Source organism: Falco naumanni, chromosome Z, assembly GCF_017639655.2.
Source record: "Falco naumanni isolate bFalNau1 chromosome Z, bFalNau1.pat, whole genome shotgun sequence".
NCBI lineage: Eukaryota > Metazoa > Chordata > Aves > Falconiformes > Falconidae > Falco > Falco naumanni.
The window spans coordinates 61,239,881-61,265,027 of record NC_054080.1 but is presented as its reverse complement, the minus strand read 5'-3'; the positions used below and the strand labels follow the sequence as shown (position 1 = coordinate 61,265,027).

Sequence of the window (25,147 nt, the reverse complement as noted above, 5' to 3'; positions counted from 1 at the left end):
CACTCTTTAATTGAAACGCCAAAAAGAGCTCTGGCTTAAAATAAATGGTCACAGGATCTTGTTTATCTTGCCCCAGCCATCTCGCCTGAGCCTATGACAGTGTGTAGTGTGGCTTCTCTGGGACACCAAGCATACAGCAGGCTAAAGCAGCAAGCACATGCCTTGGTGGTGTTAAATCATAAATAAAGAGCAGCAGCAGGCACCTTCTCTGAGCGTAAAAAGCAGAAGCTTCCCTGTAACTCATTTAAGTCCTCTCTTCAGAGACAAACCCTCTGTTAGACTCCTGAAATCTGCTTTACTTTGTGGAGTACAGCTCTTCAGCTGAGCTCAGAAATGAGTCCAGCAGCCCAGTCCTTCATGGCAGAAATCTCCAGAGCAGACACAGCATGAAAAGCATTGCCTGCCTGCCTGCCTTAAGATTAATGTCCCCCCAGCATTCACTGGAGTGCAGCACCACTGGCATTCATGTGTTCAGCCCCTGAGGCAGGCAAGAAGACAACTGCACCACCAGTGTGTGAAGTGCTTGGAAAAATGGTTTGAAAAAGCTAAGGGGGAAAGTCAGCATCCTGTTCCTCTGCTGACGTCAACCATTTCTAGCCTGCCTGTTTTGATGGCCCTGAAACACTGCATCTCACTGCCACGATGCTGATGTTAGTGTAGGTAACAAGAGAGAGCAGGACAGTTGCAGGAAAATATCCACAACCCTGAAATTAAGAGCATCCAATCTCTAAATGCAAAGGTAAAAAGCAGTGATGGAAAAAGGGTGATCCACGATAAGATTGCTGGTAATTTGACTGTTCCCTACGGTCCCAGGTGGCAACCTTCCCTTCACCATCAAAACCACTTAGCCACCAAATTGAGGACGAAAAGCATAGAAGACTTTTAGCACCAGTATCAAGTTTCCTCATACATGTGTTTCATGAGTATTCACAGGAACAGGTATTTGCTGACACAGTCAGGTAGCTGCCTGTTAGTCTGCTGTGAGCAGGCTGGGTAGGTGTTGCATATTCAAACTTTACATGACAGATATGAAGACTAGTCTGGGATTCACTTATTTTGCAAATGTGCAGATTTCTAAGTTTTCAAGTTTTCTCAATTTGTGCGTTTAAAAAGAGTTGGCAAACAATAACACAAGATGTATTAACCTACAGAATGTTTCAGTTGTTGAAATTTTTGTACATTTTTCAAACATATCATGTTGGATTCAGGCTTTGACCGTCCTGGTAAATGATGAAATGATGGCTGTCACGTATTGCAGTGAGAAATGCATTTATTTCATACACAGGCTCATCATCAACTTTAAAAAGACAGCTAGCACTATCATTTCTACAGGGAAAGTAATCTCCCCCCCTCTTAATGTTCATATCTAACAAAACTTATTTTTCCCCTCAAAAGTACTCCTGTGTACATCACTAGACACACACTCCACCTGAAGGAGGCAATTTTTTCTCCAGGCTCAGGATGACTGTGTGGCTGAGCATTAACTACAATTACTGATGATGTGAGGGAGAGCTGTGTGCATAGCATTCATCAGTGAAGACTAGACAACCCTCCCGGGCACCCCTCTTCCTCTCCCTGTCCCCTGGCACTGCAACTGCCAGTTTTTCTGTGGTGTAAAGCAGGGGATTAGCTGTTCTTTACGAACTCTGGCAGCTCCATTCCCGTGCACAGGGTAAGCATCCCAGCCTTCTCCAGGGCAAAAGCTGGGTGAGCAGCATCAGTGAATTTGTGCCTGATGGCAAACAGCACCAGTTCTCTCTCTGCATTGAAGAACAACAGCCTGCCACCACTGTAATCCAACAGGATGCCAATCCTCGTTGGGTGTTCTGTCACATGGACATCACTCATCACACCGGTGTGAAGAAATCTGTAGAGAAAGCTGCAGGAATATGGAAACCAGAATACAGTGAGCCTCCTCATGGTGATTTACCAGAAATAACCTATGGCTTTATTCCCACCTATTAACAGGTGGCTGCATACAGCAGCGTATCACATGGCAACCACATTTTGCTCAGTACGTAAGCAAAACCAACATGGCACTGCTTCAAAGCCCTGCCTGGCATGCCGATGAGCTCTTTCACTTCATGTCTTTGGACTCCCAGCATAAAAGCAGACTTCCTGTAATCATATTACTCTATGTATTTCTTATTACAAGTCTTTATGCAGACTTAACCATGAGCTCTGCTTTGGCAAAACCCTTTACGTCTCAGATGTTTCATTTAGCTACTTATGTTCATGCATCTGTATGATTTCACACTAAAAAAAGCACACTTGTTTAGATCAAAAGCACCTTTATGCCATTAACAGGGTTATGCCTTACAAACCTCCAAGCAGCCCGGCACTGGACTGCTTAAAAACTACCCCAGCACCCTGCAGCCCTGCCACAGTGGCAGTTGGGTGCCCACTGCTGTGAAGGACAAGGCAGGAGAAGGCATTCCCTATGGAGTCTTGACATCTCCTGCAGGTGGAAATAGGTTCTAAAAGGAACGCATTTATGGAAATAAATACACTTGCTGGGATTTTGTGCAGCAGTTCAGCATACACGCCTGGTATGACAAAGCAGTAGCAAATTAGTTTTTAAGTTTTATTCACTGCCTGGTTCAAGGGCTGTGAACTGGTCTGTCTGAGATTAACTTTTATTTTTTGAGGTGCTTTATAAGGCTTTTTTTTTTGTTAATTAAGAGGAGGCCTAAAGCTCCTTTGTAGTTGTCTTTTCCTTATAACTCAATTTTTCAGAAGGAAAGCAGAAGAATCCTTTCTGCTTTTGTGATTTCTGAAGCTGGCCAGCTTCATTTACGTGAAGGGCAAGTAACCTCCCAAGCAGCTAGGCTGACTAAGCTTTACCTGGTCTGTGTAGGACAGCACAGCATGCACCAGGAGGTATCACTCAGCCCCAAGATACTACTCTGTGGCACTGCCTTGTAGCAAATCCCAATCCTGTAGCTTCTGCAGGCAGTGACAACAATTTCCCAGTAATGACGTCCCCTAGCAGGCAGCAGTTCACCCAGGACTGAAGGAAACCTGTTTGTGGAAGAGGCATACAGTAAAGTGAGTATGGTGGCAGACCAACCATATTGTGATATTTCTTTCAATCACATCATGTAGCAGCATCTAAAATTACTAATTGATTGCACTCTGTTCTTCTAACTGCAGGGTTTTATCAAAGATTTGAATATTGTCACTGAGAGTCGTTTCATCTTTGCACTGAGATGGACTCATCTTAAGGAGGCAAACCCATGCAACTTCACCAAAAGTTATACGAAGCTAGAAAAAGGTGGAAAAGGTGACTTTGGAGGCAAAGAATGGATCTCAAATTTATTCAGCCTGTGCAAACTATGAAGTATGGCTGGTTTGAGTAGACACAGTGGCAAACACTTCGCGTGCATTCAGCTGTAATAGTAAAAAAAAGTGCTTAAACCGGTAATATCTCATTACTTTTTAAGAAGCCATCTCAGTAATGGAACAAGTTATGCAAGCTAACGTGTGCTTGTGATTGGGCCCGTATCAGCATGTTTGGGTTTTTTTTTTGCAAAAATCATGTTTGCAATGGATGGAGCTAGGCTGGTACAACTGTTCTATAGATACTCCAGGAACACTTCCTAGTTCTCCAAAGCCACAGATGCTTTGGAAAACATTATCAATAATGCCCTCAGTAGAGGAGTAAAGTATGGGAGATGGATTACTTCCAGCCACAATATATTAAAAAATAAGCCCACAAATCTGGCCTTCTTGGGGCAGCCACAAATTGCTTTGAGACCGAAGTGCTCTGAAGGATTAAGCAAGTGACCATGGACTGAGGCAAACCCAGCAACTGCAGTAGGTACCACTGCCTTTGACTTTCTGGCAGTTCCTCAGTGTGAAACTGAACTCTTCCCAGAACCTACATCAATGCTGCTACTGGCTTATTGAAATATTGCAGTGCTTGAAAGTGGGGGTCAATCACGCAAAGTCCAGGGGCTGTGTCACTGAAATGCTTCAGTTCTACAAAATTAATTAGTGTCAAGTGAAAGCTACCTATAGGCAAAAATAAGAGTGAGGGACCCATCCTGAACTCCACAGGGTGATCATGCTTGTCATGATGCTACTCACCCTGTGAATTTTGTTTTCTCAGGAAGGCAGATCACTGTTGCATTGGAGGAGATTTGCAAAGCGGGATGGGCTGTGTTGCTCAGCAGGTGAAACCGAGTTCCTGATACAATTAGTGAAAAGGAAACACCAGTTATGAGAGGCTGGCCATGTTAACACAAGATGAATCATAAAACATTAAGCAACAATTACTACCGTTTTAGCTGTCAACTGGACAGAGTTGTGTCTACTGGCAGGTAGATGCAACAGAAAAAAGGATGCAAATGCTAAGGGTCTTGTAAGCTGTGCCTGATTGGGATGGCAGTCTAATATTCAGAACTGTAGCTAAGTGATAAAGGAGTCTTCACTATTTAAAAAGGTCAAATAATGTTCAATCTATTGTTTTTTCAAAATAGCAAATTTGAATTTTGAGGCTGGTTTGGAAGAACCAGACATGTTTTAATGATATTCATCTGGAAACCTTAAAGTTTAAATCATCCATTACATTTTAAAACTGTTCTGCTTGTTTCCCTGAAATCCAAAGTCCACAAGGATTTAATTGGGGCTTTTTTTTAAGATTATGTTATCTTTCATCAGAACGTGCTCTGCCAGACTCAAGCAAACTGAGATCCCTGAAGAATTTTTAATCATTTCATGTATCTGACAGAATTCAATGTTTTTGCTTCTGAGGTCACATCAATTTTACACTGACATAAATACACCAACTTAAAGTGAAGTCATCCGTGACTGTGCTGATTTTAAGCAGCAGATAAAACACAATCCCTTTTATCTCAATAACTTGCTTACTCTCCTATCAGAAAGTTTAGGTTTGATTTCCAGAGGAAAATTCCATCTTTGGCTGCTTTGCCCCTCCGTCCCATTGTTTTGACATCAGAAAATGGTGATCTACCTTTAGTTGAGATGAGAGCTGCTTCACTTTGTTCACTTGTCCCAAATGGGTTGACAGCCTTCAAGTAGAAGAAATAGTTCACATTGGGCTCCAGGGATACTTTCAGTTCAGGTCTCTTTATACCAGCAAAAGATCTGCAAATTTTTAAGATTTTCATACTTGAAAATGTATGCAGATATCCAAACCTGGAAAGACTAATTTATTCAAACAGCTAAGCCAGCTAACAGTATTGTCGACTACTGAAACAACAGGCACAACTGGAAACTCCAAATCAGAAAGGCAAACACTTATTTTACAAACAAGTGGATCATGTAGGAGCTTTGGCATTTGTCACTTGAGGGATCCTCCTTATTTTTTCAGACAAATTTTCAGGTCTTTGTTCCTGTACCACCTTCTCACTCAGTGCAGTTATCTGGTGTAATGCTTACTTCATTTTACAGCATATGTCATCACATGAAATGCAAGCAGCACAGAATCGAATTCTCATCTGCCTCATGTGAAAAATCTGTTTTACAAAATGGACAAGCTTCTGAAGAAAAAAACCCCAACCCTTTTAATTAATTCATTTGCACCACAGTGAAAACAATTCTTGTGTTTGTACTCTCTGGGGACATATTCCAGATAAAAAAAAAGGATACCCATATCTGAGACCATACTGAAACCATACAGTTCTTATTATGACCTCCTGGCTCACAAATTGTTTATCAACAAATTCTTGACTTTGTCTCCCTTATGGTGCCATGCAGTCTCACAGACTGGTTTAGCAAAAGGCAGTGGCAGGGGAACTGCCTTTGCACAGTGCCCTGCTTTGTGGTGCCTCAAAACCTCCAGTGTTCACATACTCAACTGTTGGTATTTTGACACACTGCTGGAAAGCAACAGTCAGTACCAACTCAATATGATCACAGGTGCTTTGAAGTGCCACTGGAAGTACTTTGGATGGCTAGAAAGATGCCAACTTTATTTTCTGTGTTGTCAGGAGTATGAAGAATTGGCTTAACAAATTCTCATACACTGGATCCTGATTTTCCTTGATTTTGCTTTGACTGATAGCTGCAAAGCCAGAGAGTATATATTCAATGCATTGTATGCCTGCAGGTAAAGACTGTTCTTCTGTATAAAGTTGATAGTTTCCTCCCAGAAATACTTATACAAATCTTCAAGGCAGTTTATTTAAAGTCATGAATAGGAGACATGCCTTTGTAAAGGCACTTTCCCTTCAACCTCAGGTTTGAGAGTGGCACCCAGGATGGTCTCCTTCCCACAGGTAATGTCTCTATGGGAAGCTAAATTAAACAAATTACCTTTTCTAGCCCTAATTGTTGTGACCCCAGAGGAGGTAAGGTAGGTGAGTCAGCAGTCAGATCAGATCATTGCTATTCACTCATAGTGTCTGTTTTTCCACATATGTCTCACCAGAGAGCAGTACAATCTGAAGAATAATCGGTGCTCATCCGTCAGGGTTTTTCACATGCTTCCCTCTGCTGCATTTATTACATAAAGGTAAAACCCTATAGCACTACACACACCAAATTCCTGCTAACACCACATAGAGCTCTGCGTCTAGGAGGATGGCTCTGGGGAAAGACTGGTGCATCATTCTTATTAGATTGTAACAGGTATTTTGTACTGACAGCTGTCATTGAAAGTGATTGAAAGCACTGAGAAAAAGCACAGGGTGCTCCTGTGATCTGTTTTTTCAATTTGAAAGAATTCCAGAGAGGTTGGGGCTCTTGCGTGATCAGCACAGGGCCATGTCACCTTTGGGAAATGTGTTACATTAATGCTGGAACTAATGCAGTAAACAGAAATGGGTTGCCCAAACGTGGTAGCAATTGCAGTTTGCTTCACCCCCATGACTAACCAAAGCACCAACCACAAGACCACTTCAGCAAGGCACTGGGAGTTTGGCAGGCTGGTCGGTTCTTACTGAAAGATTCAGGGAAAAGGTGCAACCTGATGAGTTGCTTGATGAAAGGAACCCGAGATCTTTAGACTTGGAAGAGGAAAAAAGCTCATCTGAGTGTAAGGCACAAGAGAAAAAGGAAAGATGAGTTAAAGAAAAATACAAGATGGGAACTGAGCAAGAAGGCAAATATAAAAGAAGTGAGAGAAAGGAAAACTGGGATGGAAGCAGAGGCAGGGGAAAAGAAGGGGGCATCTAAGCTTTGAAGAAATTTGTCCATGCTTCCTGGGCAAGTCTCACCCAATCTGTTCTGTAAAAGCACCGTTTTGACATCTTTGACATGTATCTGAACCACAGACTACCAGAAAGAAGTTTTGAGCAAGTAGTTACAAGTGAGATGAAGGGAGGATATGCCGAGCTATTTGTCAGAAGCTGTTTATGGCAACATCTTAAGCACAGTGATGCCCTCTTCTGTCTTCTCGCTTTTCCAGCATTAGACCTGCTCTGCAAGTAGACGGTAAACTTTTTGTTACTGGAAGTGCTGGTCTTGCATTGGCAGAGAGGGTGACACTCAGTCACTTCCACTTTTACAAACTCACTGCATAATGTACTAATTTCTGCCTCCATGAGCCTTACAGATTTCTCATGATGTGATACATGGTTTCCATCTGAACAGCCCACACACTTAATCCCTGGACTACGTTTCTCACAGTTTTCCATCTTCCACCCACAGCTCCATTGACTTCTCAACACAAAGAGGCTGAATGGTGAGAAAATAGCAGAGCTTTGGAAACTGAAAGAAAATTTCCAAGCCTTGTGAAGATTCCGGAAAAAGAATCAACCCAGGAAGGAGCTTTAAGACCAAAGCAGGAGGCCAGGGACTCATTGTTGCAGTAGACTTAAGATGATTTCATACGAAACCAAGTCCCTCAGATGGCAAACTGGCAAGGAGAGAGAACTCAGAAGGGAAAACACAGATAAAAATATTTTTTTAAATAGTATTTAGAAGGAACTTTTAATGAACTCATTTCCAGATGTGCTTCAAATTCTCTCCCTGGGGAGCTGGGACTGCTCCAGAACTACTCTAAGGACCTCCTCAGAAATATTTAAAAGCTGCCTGGGCAAGTGGCTCCATGTGGCCCTGTTTGAGTAGGAGTGTTGACCAGATGACCTCCAAAAATCCCTTCCAACCTCAACCATCCTGCAATTCGGTGACATGTCCAAGGCTCCCTGACAGGGGGCTGGCCCAGACCAGGGGGTCCACGCTCATCTCTGGCTGTTTGATGGGGGTATTTCTCCGGCCTGCTCCCTTGGCTGTGTCCCTCGCCTTGGCTGAGCTCCTAGAACAATGTCTGTGAAAGTAGCCTTGTGGGGTGGGACCATGCCACTTTCTCCAGGACTTGGCTTGGACGTCCTTCCCCAACCAGTGTTTTCAGGCTGTGTCCCCAGCAGCAACTGTATAAACTGTCCAGAGATGCTGAGAAACGTATTTGAACTCCCATCCAGGGACTGAGAAATCACTCAGCTACAGGGCCACCACAAGCGTGAGAGGCACAGGCTGTCTGCCAAAGGAGTCCGCATTTGGCTGCTCCCCAAGATGAGTGTTGCTCAGGAAACTTGCAAAGGACAAACCCCAACTTTCAAGAAAAGCAACCAGAAGAAACTACGGTATTTCCAGGCGCAAATGCTAGGTGTCCATAAAGACACAGTTTTATTCCACCTGATAAAAGTACTTGACATAGGAATTCTAAGCTCCCTACAGGTACTTCCAAGAAGGCAGCTTCTCACTATATCAGCTACATAAGGCATTGATTTCTAGTCCTCACTTGCACCACGGGGGCCCTGGATGGGAGCAATACAGGCAGCAGTATGCTCCATGTACCAGCAGGCTCTTTTTTCCTTGGCTTTATGCAAAATAAATAAATACATAAATAAATAAAATAAAAAAATATTCTCCATCACTGAAATGTCTTGTGCTGTTACAGAAGCTTTCCAGGTTAATCTCAGGGGGTTGCTTTTGGAAAAGAAAAGAGTGGTAATGCTTTAAGGGAAAATAAGTGGTAAAAGATCATCTTTGACACTGTAAAAAGAAGTCAGAGCCCTTCTACAAATACAGAAATTTAAACTACAGCAATTCTGAGAAGATTCATGACTTTGTCCCGTGGGAATTTTTTACACGTCACAGTGAAAAGCCACTTTCCACTCACAGGGAGGCCCAAAAAGTCAAGTGTGACTCAGTGTAATTACAAACAAGTTAGATTTTCCACAAGGTCACTGAGAAAGGAAATGGGTCAATTCTGGCAGCTTTTTGCCACACTTATCACCCCACAAGGAAACTGCTTGGTGTTATTGACACCTCGCTCACCAATTACAGAAACTGTCACACTTTCTGGTCCAGTTTTGAGAAAAAGAGGTAATTCCAGTTAACAGCAAAGAAATCTGAGGGCAAACACACAGCACAGGTTTTGGGAGCATCTGCATTATCCTTGACCAACAGTGACTTTGGCAGGTTGACAGGGAATTGATGGCCTCATGAAATATGTATGAAACAGTGCAGGTCATGGTTGCCCTCTGAGAGGCAGGAGAGCTTGGCAAGACCAGTCCTTGATTGCATTAATGCAGCATGCTGCTACTGCATGAAAAATAGGTCTTCCAACCCCACAGAAATTTTTTATTTCAATTTTTAACCTACTTTTGTAAGCAGCAAGGCACACACTGTTTCACTGGCATACTTGTCTGCTAGAAACCCATGAACCTTTTAGTCAACTAATTTTGACTGCACAGGGTAGAGCTCTTCCTTCTCTGCCATATCTCCATGAAATCCATGTGAACTGTCTTCCAGGTGAAGACCCCTAATCAGGCTTCCAGGGAGGCAAAGATGACAAACTCAGCTGGACTGAAGCTCTTCCACAGGGTCCATATGGCAAGTCACCCCTCCACCTCCCAAAGCTTCCTAGACATTTGCAACTATATTTTACTGGAAAAAATGTTTTCGTTGTTTGTAAAAAACAAATTAAAAACCCCAAGCCCCAAGTATTTACAAAGCACCATATAATCTTTCTACATTTCAACAGTGTGTGGTTTCATGGCTTAGTGGTGCCTACATTCCTCCTCACCCTCCAATCTATGAAGCATAGACTTTGTGTAGGCGAAACCAGAGAGAGTCTGGCATAAGCAAACACCACCCCCATTTTCAAAGCTGCTCTTTAGGTTGCTCTTTGACCTCTGTGGCATGCCTGCACAGTTCGGCAGTGCTTAGCTCAGCTGTGCTTTGAGAGGCACCTGCCTGCACATCCAGACAGTGGAGATGTATCACCAATATTACTGGGACACCCATACCACCTTCACTATGCTCCAGTCTGGCTCCTATGTTGTTCACCACAAAGCAGAGAGCGAACTGGGTCCAGTTCCTCCATCCCACTCCTTCCCTTGGAGCTCAGCAGCTACCCTGCCCTGCCCAGGGCCATGACATCTGCAGGGCAGCAGTTGGTTCCCCAGCCACCACAGCCCTGCAGCTTCTAGTTCACTGCAGACAGTGCAACATCTCCAAGGTTTTGGGCCCAAATGAATGGGATTTCCCGGTTAAGCAAAATTAAAAAGTATTTTTATGTCCCAGCCTGATCTCATAGATCAGTGTCTGTCCTATGAGCTCCTCAGCACGCAGAAGCAGATTTCTTCCTTGTGCAGTTGGAGGCAGAATAATCTCTTGCATAATGACCCATGGCCTTGGGGATGCTGATTTGTGGCTGCCTAATCCGACCGAGCAGTGCTTGCAATGGTGGCACTGACCTGAGACCCTCTCCTTCCGGCGAGTGCTGTCGACAGTACTCCAGGATGAAGGACTCCGCCGACGCCGAGCCAGCATGCCAGCGGACAGTGGCCATGTCCCAACACACCGTGCAGTCCTCGGCCTTGATGGTGGGGACAGTGGGTGCTGAAGACACAGGGACATATTAGCCATACCGCAAGGAGTGCACCAGCAGCTGGAGGGAGATGCTCAAAAGGGAAAGGAAAGTCACCTCCCCCAAAATCCCACAGGATAGTCAGTTTTGCCCACCTTTACAGTGATCATTTGCTTGTTTGTGCTTCAACAGCAGAGGGTTACATTATGGGGGAAACACCCATGCTAGGGAAGTCACTGTGAGTATTTGTGCATTACTGCACATCCTTAGAACACCCTTGTAGATTTTGATGCCTTTCCTCAAGCACATTTTCCTCATTTCTGCCAATCTTAAAGGAGCAGAGCACCAAGGCAGTACCGCCTACAGCTCTCCCTGCATCACCTCAGTCCTGTCCTCAGCAGTCCCTGCATGAACTGCACCAGAAACAAATGTGCTGCTGCAGAACTCACAGGGAGATGCTGACTTTCTGCTTAATTATGTCCTGTTTATTTTTGCAATGCTACAATTTGGTCCTGTAATTTCTCTCTTTTAGAACCTCAGTTTAAGAACTACAGGCCCAACTGCAAAACAGAAAACAGAATGTAAAATAGTGCACTGAATGCAAGTAATCAAAAGCTATTCTGTGAAATTGCACATCCAGCATCATGGGCTGAAAATGGATCAGTTGTATTCTCTTGCTTTTTCCCTCTCCAAGGAATAGCAACATAAATGAACCTTACAACCTGTTGTTGAAACTCATACAAACATTCTTAATACCAATCCTTAAAAGAAAGGTTATCGATTTAAAAAAATCCTAGTCATAGAAAGCTGTTTGCTTTTAAAAATATTGGGTTCCAAATAAGAGGCCTAAGACAAAAGTAGAAATTAGACAGTGTTATGATATGATAATCTTACAGCAGTGCAACAAGCATTCCAGATGCATCCTGTTTTGTAAGAAAAACAACTTGTTATTAGTAGAACAGGAAAGAAAGACACCTACAACTACATATCAATTTCCTGATTTAGTGAAAATCAGGAGATTAGCAGTTCAGGTTAAGATGTACTTGATATTTTACTACAGGAACAGCTAATCTAGGTATTCAGCAGAACAATGAAACCGTGAGATTGATTCTCATCTGGTAATACATCTGTGTAGCTCCCTTAGTAACAATCCCTTCATTCTCTTCTGTCATACTTTATTATTGCCTGTTTTTAAATGCATCTGTTCCGAAAGAATGTAAAATTAATAGCTAAATCCCCTAATACCTGCATTCAGCAACTGACACACATACCCTCACTTACGTATGTGCAAACAGTATGTCACAAGACATCAAGCTTTTTTTTTTTTTAATATGAAATTATCTGTCTAAAGAGTAGATGGAGTGAGCATACCAGAAAAAGTTGTTACTGTGCTTCTGAGATCTTAACAAATTAACTGCGGTTAGAATATGTATCTGATATCCTCATAATAGTCCAGTGATTTTATAAGAGGCAAAAAGAGTAAGTTATTACTCTGTCCCTCAGATACAAGGTGAGGATCACATAAGTTTTGAACAACGGAGGAAGGTGCATTCACACCTGTGTCTTTAGGATTGCAAAGAGCCTTCATCCAGAGATCAGTTTGAGACAGACAGACAGGGGATGGCAGGTAGAGGGGTACCTGCTGCCTTCAGCATCATTCCCTCACAGAAAATACAGCTGGGAAACAGTGTGTTCCTGAGGGAAGGGTCAGACAAGCTGTCAATTTGGGAGGTGGAAGAGCAGGAGACAGAAGATGCTGGGGGGATTGCTGCAGCAGCACCCACCTGCATTGCCCACAGCTCCCCAGGCTCATTGCCACCTCCATAGGTGCTATCCCAACAGAGGAACCTTGTGGGGGTTCCCAACAGCTGGAAAAGGCACAGCCTTGATCCACTATTAATGTGCATGTTCCCATAACTGCATATACCGGCAAATTATTTTCTTTTATTTTTAGTAATTCAGATTAAAAGTCGGCACATAAACTCTAAAATCTTGCTTCTGAGTTTATTGGACTGCTTGAAGAATCAAAGTATTCTCTAGCTTTATATCAGGGTAGCTGGGCTCACACTGAAGAACTGGTTTCCATTACTGGCGCTCATCTTTCCAACTTTGGTGTTAAGGGGGTGCAGTGGTTCTGCATCAATCGGTGCTCACCAGTGCTCCTGCAAGTCCATCTGGGGCTCAGCACGCTCCAGAAGGAGTTCACCTCATCTTGAGGGAAGGTGTTTAAATGAGCCCTTATTTGATCTAGTTTATTTGTTTTCTTAAAGAAACAGGCCAAACAAAGGCATGAAAAACTCGAGGATATTAACTTCTTCAGAAGGCTTCAAATGGCTTCAAAGAGGTGAGAAACCCCTTTATAAATTATGATTTATTAGGTAGCAATAATTCATTATTATTGACCATTTTGCAGGAATTCTGCATTATGCCTACAATTACATTATTGAGGCTGTAAAATTTGAATTTCTATTTTGAATTGTCTGGAAAATAATCTTTGATTAGCCAATGAATAGCAAATCAAATATCAAAGAGAATCATCAACAAATTTGAAGTCTAGTGGATTAAGCAATAGGCTTGAAGCTGTGGTTGCTGCCAAGTGATTTCAACAATACACTCAGTGTTGCACAGTTATTTAATTACAAAACTGTTAAATATGCTTGTCTGTATTTTGTGACTGCAAGAATGGAATAATTGTTTTTATCCTGTAGCACTAAAAAAATTGCCTGCAAGAGGGCCTCAGACACAGGATGCTTCACCTTGCTTGTAATTCAAGAAGCAATAGTTTTGTCAATACAAATTACTAAGGAAATTATAACTCAGAAAAAATAGCCAGTCAAATGAAGCTCATGAACAGTACTCATCTAATTCCTCATCATAATTTGTACCACTTAAACAGCAGCAGATCCTCTCAGCCACAGCAGAGATTTGTGTCCCACTGAGCTAGACACAGCATGTAACCTCAGTAAAGCAGGCCTTCTGTTGAAAAGTTAATAATTTAAATCAATCCAACATAGACGTATTTGGGAGGATGGCAGAGAGGCAAAAAATGCAGCTGTTTTCTGCAGGAGAAAGCAGCAGAAGCAGCAGGGAACAGCCAGGTGGGTTTCCCAGAGCTTCTTGGAGCATTGCAGTGTACTTAGGAGAGAAATTTGTGATGTGCTGCACCAATGCCCCACTTACAAGGTGTGAGACTGGGAACATCTTCAAATATGAATGCCTTCATGTTTCCTTCCTGGAGCAATTAAGCCACTATCTCTTAGCAAATAAAGAAATGACCATGAGTTGCCTGCTATCTGCCAGATGGGCTAAATCAAGAAGTTTCTTCTGTTTCAGTAACACTATGGACTAGAATTCACCCGAGGACCTGAAGCTTATAATAATCAAATGTCAAAATAATAATCAATGGTAACATATGTACATACCTGTTTTAAAAATGGCTTTTTCACTGGGTAGGCTACAGCCTGTGCCATTCACAGCCATGACCCACACACTGTAGCAACAATCTGGCTCCAGGTCCTCCAAAATGCAGTGGCTCTCCTTCACCGTCACTCTGTATTCTTCCACCAAAGCTAGGAGGAACACACACATGAATGGGACGTCACACTCACATGTTGCACTGATACGGCCTACGATGGCATCTCTCAACTAGCAGGTAAAAAACAGCCACTGCAGAAAGTCCAGAAAGTGTTACTAGCCGAGATCTCCCTCTTTTACTCTGACACAGTTTTGACAGAAAGTTTCTGAGATACCCTTGAGTTGAGTGCACTCAAACACCGTTGATGGCAAAGGGAGATTATGGACCTCAGTCCTACTGAGTACTAGACTGCAAATTTGTGACATACAATCAGCAGGTATCAACCCTGGTTTCACCACTCTATACCAACAGTTTCTCATAATGGACTTTATAGCTCTTAGCTATAAATTAGCTATTATAAAAAGCCCTTAGCAACCTTTAGCATGCACACGCATATACTCACGCACCCACATACACACATGGATTTGTGCGAAGCCCAGCTGCTTAAAGTGACTTTATGATCAGTCTGAGCTTTCTAATGAATGAGCAATTCAATCCCCTTTTCTCAATTTCATATTTAACATTTTAAGTATTTTAATGTCGATTTGGAAAAAAACCCCAACTGTCTGCATGTGCAAATGCTGTGGAAATACTGCTTATCTTTTCCTGTAACTTTTTTTCTTGGGACATATTTCTGAAGCACACACAGGACCCTAAAAGCCTAATGAAGGCAGACCCTTTGGGAGACCTGTCTGTAGTCCCTGTGAGTTCCTACGGGGCAGCACAGACACATCCTCTCTGAAGGCCAGGCCACTTCATAACAGGGCACCTCAACAGGGATGTTGCTGCTTCTTTGCAAACAACTGCCTTGCACTTCACAGACCATGATATTTATCTTGCATTTTGGAGGACAAATGGGAGCAGAAGGAACAGCATCTACTTCACCCTCCTCCACCATTACCCATCCTTAGTACTACATACAATGCCTTCACATCCCTTCTCGTCTCTCTGTGCCCTGGGACCTCCCCTGCAGCTTGGCCTCCCTTCTGCTGACCCCAAACCAGAGCAGAAAGGACTCCTGCCATCATGAAGGGAAGACCTTACGTACCCCCTGCATCTTTGCTGGCTTGCAGCTCCTCCATACAGTAGACCTGGAAGCAGTCAATGGTGTCCCCATCATTCACAGCCCAGTAGACAGCTATGGAGGTGCTGGTGGCCGAGTTTGGTTCCTGAGGTATGACAGTCGGTGTCTGTGGGACTGAAAGTCTTTCATTGTTACTTACACTCCTGTATTTTCAGCCAAATTACTTACAGGTTCATGAGGCAACACCCTTGCTTATTTTCACTCAGGTTGCTTATTTCCACAGAACAAGCGCAATAAGTATATGAAATGCGGAATATTGGTGCACTTTTAGAGCAATACGCTGTCCTAAACTAAGAAAAGAAAAAAATAATTTCTTAGCATTGGAATCTGTCCTTTTCCCCCACAGTCTGGATAAAATAAAATCCAGTCCTAGTACACCTGAACCCAACACGAAGCATGAGTCCATGCCCTGCCCAGCTCTTGGGGACCCTCCCCATGGGGCAGGACCATCATGCAGGTAAGTCATGACACAGTTGTTCATTTCTGACCTCCAGTGGGGAGGCTCCCAGGGCTGTAGCAATCCTGGACATGCAGAGGTGTCATACCACTCCAACAATCCCTCTCCTTTCCCCAAGAAACCTGCTCCCTTCAGTCACAGGGAGGGTCCTCCAGCTCTGTGCTCCACTCTTTGAGGCACACGTGCTGATGAAACCTCAAGGGACTCCTGAGAATTTCAGGCCACGTCCTCAGAAAGGCCAGAAGACTGGACCCTGGAGCTTAATGCAGGCTCCTTTGGGTGATTGCCTTCTCTATTACCTGACTTTGCCTTGCAGCACAGGCACCAGAGGAGAGGACACCTTATGAAGAGGATGCCCACGAAAGCAGAGGCTGAAAGCACTTGTTTGTAGCAAACAGCACAGGATAGCTCACTGGTGGGGAGAGGGAGCTTGCAGAAGAAGAAAGCCTTCTCCAGAGACAGATGTATATAGCTGATCCCAGAAAGGTGGGCAGGGGAAAGGACCTGACACACCAGGAGGGGATTCATGCAGTTTGTCAAATCCAGACACTGACCACAGCAGGGATGTGCTATAAGCAAAGGGAGGCTTTAACAGCACAGGGGAGCAGGTGGCTCCCTGCAGACTCAAGTCCACCCCTGCCCAGAGGTGGACTCCTACTGCAGGTACACAGCTAGGTGCTCCTGCCTGGCATGGTCATTTTCCCACAGACCCAGTGGACAACGAATAATTGGTGCACAGGTGAAACTGAGCTCTGCCAAAGCATCTGAACCCAACGGGACAAACAGGAGCATCCCTTGCAAAGAGTGCTTCAAAGACCTCCAAGGCTCTCCAGCTTTCTTATAAACTTTGTCTCCTGATCGGCACAAATCCATCCCTGATGAGATATTGTTCCTTTCTACAATTATGGCTTAAATGAGAGGGAGAGTAAAGAAAGAAGAAAAAAGCCCCAAAAGATGCTCATTGTTAAAGTGATTGCAGGGAACAAAAATACATGGTTCTATTTCTTCACCCAGTAAATTTCCATATTGCATGAATTCTCCTAGAATCTCAGCAGCAAGCTTTTGCTTTTCTTCAGTTATCTTCACAGTAATGATGATGATCCCCTGTGGCATGAACAAGGCAAATGCAGATGCTGGCTGTTGCCTTATGATTTATACAGAGAGCTATCAGTACAGTAGGACTACATCTGCTTTCCATTGAAAAAAACCCCTCAACCTTCTAATTGCTAAAAACAATCTGCATTTTGTCTTTTGACTGCATCTAGAGTTGATCAATTTAAAAATTGATCATCTTTAGGAAAAGACTTCCTTTCAGTGGACCTGGTAGGGAAACCAGCTTTTTTATTCCTGTGAAGTTGCCTAGAAACAATTGTTTTATGATCAGAGAAACCCCACAATTGCAAGATTTATTATTATGCCAAATCTGAAGAGAAGCTAGCTTAATGAATAAAACTTCTGAAAAAAAATTATATATCAAAATTCAGTTTGGGAACATTGAGAAACATTTTATTTCTAATTTCCTTTTTGCTTAATATGATACAAACTTCTGAAAGGAAATACTTTCAAAGCAAGAAGTTGAACTATTTCTTCAAAAACAGAGCATTTATGCGCTATCAAAATGCTGGTCCCTTTTTAAATGAATTTCAGTTAAAGAAATGAAATATTTGCACCACAAGTTTGACTAAATCTTATTTTTTTACAGAAAACCATGATGTTTTCTCATCAGTTTGGTTTTTATTGAAGTTTTGTGGTGTAAGGAAGTTTTTACTTCATGTTACCTAATCTCCACAGCCCCCAGGAGAAAAAATTAATAATCCCAGATATTTTATGGATATTTACTCCTTTCCAATGTAATGAGAAATAAAATTTCGTTGGCTTTGTGGGCTTGAAGAAAAGCAGTTACATTCCCCTGTGACTCTAATGGAAGATTGTTACAAGATCCTCACCTTCTGGTATAAAAGGGCAGGACTCGTGGCAGGCTTTGGAAATAATATTTTAAAAAAATTTTAAATTATTCCCACTCTTCTTGTGGCAGAGCCTGGGTTCCAATACACTCAATGTCATGCTGCAAGGATTTTTTATGCTTATGCATTTTTCAATGGGGCTTACATGATAGGAGGAAGAATTTGAGGGAAAAGGGCCTTTCATTAGCTGATATGGAAATTTGGAAACTGAGGGCATTTTGAAGGAAAGATATTACTGAAGTGGTGAAAATGAAATTCTATTAAGTTGTTCAGCAAAAGACTATACTTTCTGAAGGAAAAAACACATTGATTGGAGAAACATGGTAAATTCACATGTATTTCATCAAATGGTTCAGTCAAAAAAATTGAGAGCGTCTGACGTTTGCCTCTGCTACGTGATAAATGGTGTACTCAAGACATTCAATTCCACATAAAGTTTCATGTGGGCATTTACCTCTATTTTTCTTCAGGAAGGGTATAATTCTGAAAGAAATAAATATTTTTTTTTCCACTGCTCACCAAAGTAAAAATCACAATAGCAACTGAAATACCTGGTACTAGAAAGTGAAGAATGAAAACCAGGTATTTCAGAAAGAAAAGAAAGTATAAAGGATGAGAAGCATTGAAGGTTGCTTGCTAGTGGGTAGTCATGCATTTCCAGTTTGTCAAAGCAAACTGGTCTGGAGCCATTGGTGTTCAGCAAACACAGTAGCTAATGCAAATCGAACTGAAAAGCGGATCTTAGCAGTTTAGGGAAAACCACCTGGAAGTGAGTTATAGGAAAAGGAAATACAGCATGACAAAATGGGTCTGTCCTCCTGGATGGCACTGCCAGTGGGGAGCAGGCCAGGAAGAATGAATGTTTGCACCCATGGGACTGCAAGAGGAAGTTTAGGAACTGAACCAAGACACCGCACATTCACATCACTAAGTTAACTCTGACTGAGAGTGCGTTACAAAAAAGATCTTTTTATGTGACTTCCTAAAAAAATGACATAGGTAACACTGCATGCACAGCTGCCTGACCAACCTCACCTGAGAAGCTTCGAATGCTGCAGGCAAATTCATACAAATCTGACAAAGGACATTAAAGTCTCAGAGATACTCAGTTCATCTAAGTCTAATAAAAGTAGTGGTGGGGTGGAGAGAGACCATGTCCCCATAATGATGCTGCTGAATGCACTCAGCTCTTACTAGACACCAGAGAGTCTGTGCAAGATGGTGCTTCTCCAGTGTTCCATTAGGCACCTGAAAATCCAGCCAAGAAACAAAGCACCTTAGGGAAATGGATGCTCTAGTTCCAGTGCTCAGGGACCAAACATGTGAGAAAGAGGCTTTGCTTGTAAAGCCACAGAGTGACCATGATGGTGGTGATACATGTGATTGTGAACGAGAGGTCACAAAGCGTAACAGTGAGATGCAAGATCCCTAACAAACTTTCTCTTGAGAAAGAGACACTGGAGTAAGACCCCTTTTTGAGGAAAATAAATCCACAAATTGGTGCTGACAAATTCTTCATTGACAGCTGTCCAGATCCAGACAATTTCCATAGATGTATGCACAGGCAGAGCAGAAAGCCCACACAGGCAGGCTTTTTACAGGACATGAAATATAAGATAAGCAATTTTCACCGATGATCTCCAAAGCAGAGGCTGTTTCCAGCTACAGTTAACCACTTTCCCTTCACATCCCGTGGGGGTTTCAGGTGCCTCCATTCACTTAGCACAAGCCCAAGGACCTGAGCTGTCAGCCAGCCTCCTGCTCACCTCCACACACCACCGATGCTGGGGCTGCTCCCCTCGGAGGAAGAGAGCTCAGGACACCCTTTAACTGCTTCTTTTTGTCCCTGACTGCAAGCAAACAGCAACTTCTTCAGCCTCAGGAGATTTACAGGTAGAGACTTTCTGCTAATCTGACATAGAGACAGCTGAAATAATGCAAGAATCCTCCACTTTCCCTCTGTTGCTCCTCTTAGTGTTCTACTATAAGCCAAACACTTATGCACAATTAGACTTCATTTTACATTCAGCTCTGATTGCTAATTACATGGTTTGCAAACCAGTACTTCTCAAATAGATTCTCTTTTTAGCTCACTAAAATTTCCAAAGCATTGCCAAAATGTTGGCTTTTAAAAAGATGAAATTGAGATCCTTACCAGCCACATGTTTTAAGGAGTGCTGGTTACTTTGTCCTGGACTGTCCGCATAGTGCTCAAACAGTGAAAAAGCACTGGGCACCTTTTCTAAAGAGAGGGTATTGTCCATCGCAGAAAGTAATCTGTTTGGAAGAAAACACATAGCTGTCCAGTTAAATCCCTTGTGGCATAGTTTTCCAGAGGCCAGAAGCAAAGACCATGCAATGTACGTTTCTCCAAACACTTCCTATGAACTTGAGGACAACATGCAAGGAGAAACTGCTTCCCTGATTTTGAACATGTAGAGCATACCGCGGTTTGGAATCTGTAGCACAGTGAGAGTGCACACGGTCTGTATAGATGTAACCCATGAGAACATGAAGCTCGCAGCAAGGCTCCCAAGAGCACAGGGGCTCAGGCTTACTAATGCAGTGCTCTTAAAGGTTACAAACCTTAGAGCTAAAAACCAGCAGCTGACTCCAGAGACATGATGTAAACCAGCTGCTTGTGGCAAGCAAAAAAAACTCAAAACATGAGAGGGAAGATAGACTCCACTTAATTAGCCCATATTTGCTGAGTTCATTACAGGAAAAAAAACCCAACATATTTTTAACTCTGAGGTAGAAGCAGCCTCAAGGAAATGAAAGCTTATTTTTTTTCAAGGCAACTGAATTTTACCTTTCTCCCCTTCTTTTTTGTCAGTCACTGAATTAATCATGCATAATTTTAACAAAGCACAACAAATGTAAAATACACTTTCTTTAGAAAAAAACTAATGGTTATATAGACTTGTTCTTGACATTTTTTAGCAAGTCGGTTATTATAAAAGGAAAGTAATAACAAAACCCATGCACAAAACAGAATAAACTTTATGTTTAGTGTGTAAATAAACAAGTAAAGATAAGTATACAGGAAGTCTTGGAAAATTGTTTTGTCCCATTACACTTGCTCTATTCTTACGCAATAAAGTACATGCAGATATGTGTCCAGACTCTCACATTTTGATTTACAACATGTGAGTCCAAATTCATACTCCTAATTCTGCAGATTAACAGGAACCATGAAGGTTTTTTTGGGCACATTCTCTTACAGACCACTCTCCGAAGGTTGTAGTTTGACCACAAATTGAAACCCTAGTGTCATCGTTATATCCCAGTCCATGTCAGTATGCATATCACTGTGCTGGCTGTGGCAGCACTGACAAGGGTATGTCTGAAATACATTGCACAATGCCCGTGCCCTTTGGTCAAAGCCAACGGCAGCAGTGTGGGCAAGGCAGATCTGGGGTCTTGCATAGGAGGAGCCTGCAGCCAGCTTGTCTGCATATTTGTAGCTCACCTTAGAAAATCTATTGGGGGAATATGGGCTTATAATCAAACGCTTCTTTCATAAAGGATGGGTCTCACCAAAATGACTTCCTTGAGGAAATCACACACGGCAGAGAACTGTTCGCAATTGTATGTATTTACTGGTATTGGCTGGCAGGCAGGCCGGGATGCAGCTGTGGTGAGGCACCAGTCCTCTGACACATCCTGAATCAGGCAGTGCCGATGGAGAGACATAGGAAAACATCAGCCTATAGTCTCCTGGTAAGCTTTTGAAAGCTACTTTATCTCATTATTTTTCCTGGAGCTGTGTTCAGAAATACAGTCAAACAACCCCAGCCATGTGAGTGACACTGCATTATAACCTTTCAGAGACCAGGTACTATAGAACCAGACTAGTGAAAAAAGAACATACCAGTGATGTCTAAGAGATGGAAGTATGGTCAAAATGTTTTTTAGTATATGTGTATATAATAATAACTACAAGGAACATCTGTTTAAAAACGTCTGTGTAGAGATCAAAAATTGAGCTGACATTTTAAAATGCTACTTGTTCAATTGATGTATTACAGAACATTTGCAAAACACTTCAAAACCAGTCAGTTACAGCAGCTCTTCTCTTAATATCATTCTTTGCAAGGTTTATAAAAAGTAGTTATGAATATTAGCAGTGTGTTTTCAAAGCTTGCAAATACCAAATGAAGCACCCAGCATGCTAGGCCTAGTACTCACTACAGTGCACTAACTCATACTTCATATACCTTTTATTGAATTCTTTCGATGACTAGAGGAGGAGAAAAAGAGATATTAACAGTTTTCAAAGCCCTGAAAATGTTGAAGAGCCACTCATCTAACGGTCTTGCTACTCCACAGATATAAAATACACATGACTTTATTGGCTTGATGTTGTCTGGGATGCTGCTCATTCACAGCAGCAGAGAATTTGGTTCCTTAACAATATACCACTTCAAAGCTCTGGCTCAGCAGGCTATCAGAGTCTAAATCTGGTTTTAAGCCCCTGAGGGGTCAGTATTCAATACCCCGGTTTAAAGACTGGAGCACAGTCAGATATTTTCTTAAACCAAGACTTTTACACTTAAACAAATCCAAATTCTGGCTGAACACTCCTTCATAACTTCTTATCACTAGAAGCTGGGTGAGATGTATACGCATGGAGTGAGAGTCCCCCCTGTGCTCCATGAATCTTCAGCTAATGTTCCCCGGCTTGTGGACAGAAAAGTTTCCATTCTTTATCACTAACAGAAAGGAGCAGGGAATCCAGTAATTTTCACACCCCCAAACAGAATTCCAGATTACAAAGATCTCTTTGTGAAAGCACTGCTTTATTACCTCACAAAATTCCAGAAAATAAGCTATATTTTTCATCCATCCCAAAACAGCCAACCTACCACAGCATTCACTTGGTTTCAGGATACTAAGACATTGTGTGGCTTGGAACAAGGGAGGAAGCCAAATATTGCTATTTCTATAACTGCTGGTATATGGGCTGGGAGTTTGTATTTGGAAAGCTGTTTTATTTTGCACAAATGATGGATCTTTAGACAGTAATTTGAACTTTCCATTTCTTGCATTCCAGGATAGTTTCTCTGCAACATCAGACTACATTCTAACTCCATAATGGGAGATTATTGTCCCAGAAATCCCACCCCCTTCAAGACCGCTGATACACTTGTATAGAGGAGAAAGCACCACAGCTAGCTTACAGACAGGTTGTGCAGCACAAGAACAATCTTGGAGGACCCAGGCCATTAATTTTTAACCTGTAAGACCCCCTGAAACTAGCTTATGACTGACAACGGTATGAGCGAGGTACCTCTAGTCATGCAGATTCATAAGTGATATTTTTTACATCCGGAAAGGACCATTACAGACATGCACCTCACATGCACATTCCTAAACCTAGCCCATTCTCATACTTCAACCCTGGCTGGCAACAAAGCACCACACAGCTGCTCACTGTTTTTCAGCAGTAAACATTTATCACAGCCTCAGTAATTTGAGTGCATAACTACTGTCTGTGCTCATTAAAAAAACCCACAACAACACAGAAACCTCACAACCCAACAAAAACTCTGCTTTGGATAATTTTCAATTACACTTCCTTGTTTCACCCTCATTTTTCATAAAGTACCTTTTACTCTAATATTTCTTATTCCTCAGCAGACAATTAATTGTAGATAAATTATTGAACTGTCTCTTAGCCTTCTCTTCACAAAAAAATCTTAATGGCATGTCATGTTTTCATCCTGTGCATCATTTGCAATTCACTCTGAGAATTCATATGACAAAAAGAAATGATCTAGCAGTTTCAGAATGGAATAGCTGAGCTTGCAGGATTTAGCCGTCTTAAAGAAAAAAAAAAAAAAAGGTAAATAATTCTTTCTTAGCCTAGATACAGTACAGTGCTTTCCTAACAAGTATCATGAAAGCTACAGTATGAAAACCATTTTTACTTACGTTTAGGAAAACAAATCCATCAAGTTCTTCCATTTCTTTTGCTGTTGTCTCCAAAGTTTCCTTTGCTGAATCAACAGTTTGCTGGAAGTTAACCATCTGCTCATACAGGTACTCCATTTTCATCTTCTTTACTTCCTCAAAGTTCTCTGATTTCTCATCATATTGTGCTACCACTTTCTTAAGCATCTCTTCATTTTGCTTTTCCAATAACTCTGCATTTTTCTTACAGTTTTCCTGCAAAATAAAAGCAGATGTAAATTGGTCTGCTGAAAAAATCACAACATCTAAAGAATACACAGCAATTCTCACTCATGTACAAGCTATCCTCTCGCATACTGACAATAAGAGAACTTTATTTCTGTAAGCAAGCTCATCTGGGAGAAACAATGCTAGAGAAATACATTAAAACAATGACAGATTTTTAATTTTTATTTTTTTTTTACTGTTAATGTTTAAAGTTAAGCTTCTATATTTAAGCACTGAGCAGGAAGTCTGACTACAAAATTGATAAATAAGTCCATACTTCTAACTGAAATTAATACAGTCCTCAAGGCTTAAGAATTTCGGCATTAAGAACTTTTGACATTGGGCAACTCATTTAAATGCTTCACACAGGATTCTAAATAAAGACACAAACAGTGTGAGCTTTTTATAAGCACAAAAAAAATGAAAGGAACCTTTTCCTCCAGTGCTTGACAGTCACATATTCCACTTTGCAACAATGTGCAAAAAAAGCAATCTTTTTCTTCCCCTACAGTTAACACCTTCCAGTGGGAGAAGTCAATTTGGGGACTGGAGAAACAGCCTATTTTAGTGGAAATGATGACGCTACAAAACAAGGCAAGCATATCTTATAAGTAATATATATATATATATATAAATTAAGTAGAGGGAAAGAAAACTAGTGTGATAAAACACTGGACTTACCTCAACAGAGTTAAATAGTAATTCAATATCACCTACAAACTCTTCAATCTTCATTGACTTTTCTTCCACTGCTATTAGTAATTCATTCAACTGATTCTGAAATTTAAAATTTTTCAGTAATATAAACATGTTGTTTTATACAGGGTTTACATGCAACTTATTTTAGGTGAATATTTCTGTTTTGCTATGAGCCACCATTGGAACAATTGCTAAATTAAGTTCAAGTATCACCCTGCTATAATGACAAGCACAGAAATAGCAATTGGAACAGTCACAAAACTGTTTCCAAACCAGAAAAGTGAGCTCAGATCGACAAGGTGCTGAGTGTCTATACAAGCTGTTGAACATTATGAATTCCAATGTAGCTTTGCTAGAGACTGAGGGTACTCAGAACCTCATGAAGGTCCTTGAGAGACCACAA

The 25,147-nt window shown here is 41.8% G+C and overlaps 1 protein-coding gene across 1 annotated transcript in view; it reads right to left on the bottom strand.

The window, feature by feature from the left end:
* Nucleotides 1-1,265: 1,265 nt before the first annotated feature.
* Nucleotides 1,266-25,147, bottom strand: part of CMYA5 (cardiomyopathy associated 5) — a 46,086-nt gene continuing 22,204 nt past the window's right edge. The window contains exons 3-13 of the mRNA XM_040580847.1: nt 24,727-24,822; nt 23,800-24,033; nt 22,083-22,105; nt 20,018-20,139; nt 15,406-15,555; nt 14,206-14,352; nt 10,671-10,815; nt 4,976-5,109; nt 4,090-4,189; nt 2,845-3,021; nt 1,266-1,879 (exon numbers count right to left, since the gene is read on the bottom strand). Coding sequence (XP_040436781.1) covers nt 1,627-1,879; nt 2,845-3,021; nt 4,090-4,189; nt 4,976-5,109; nt 10,671-10,815; nt 14,206-14,352; nt 15,406-15,555; nt 20,018-20,139; nt 22,083-22,105; nt 23,800-24,033; nt 24,727-24,822 — 1,581 coding nt within the window. The 3' untranslated portion in view covers nt 1,266-1,626. The remainder of the gene's footprint in view (nt 1,880-2,844; nt 3,022-4,089; nt 4,190-4,975; nt 5,110-10,670; nt 10,816-14,205; nt 14,353-15,405; nt 15,556-20,017; nt 20,140-22,082; nt 22,106-23,799; nt 24,034-24,726; nt 24,823-25,147) is intronic.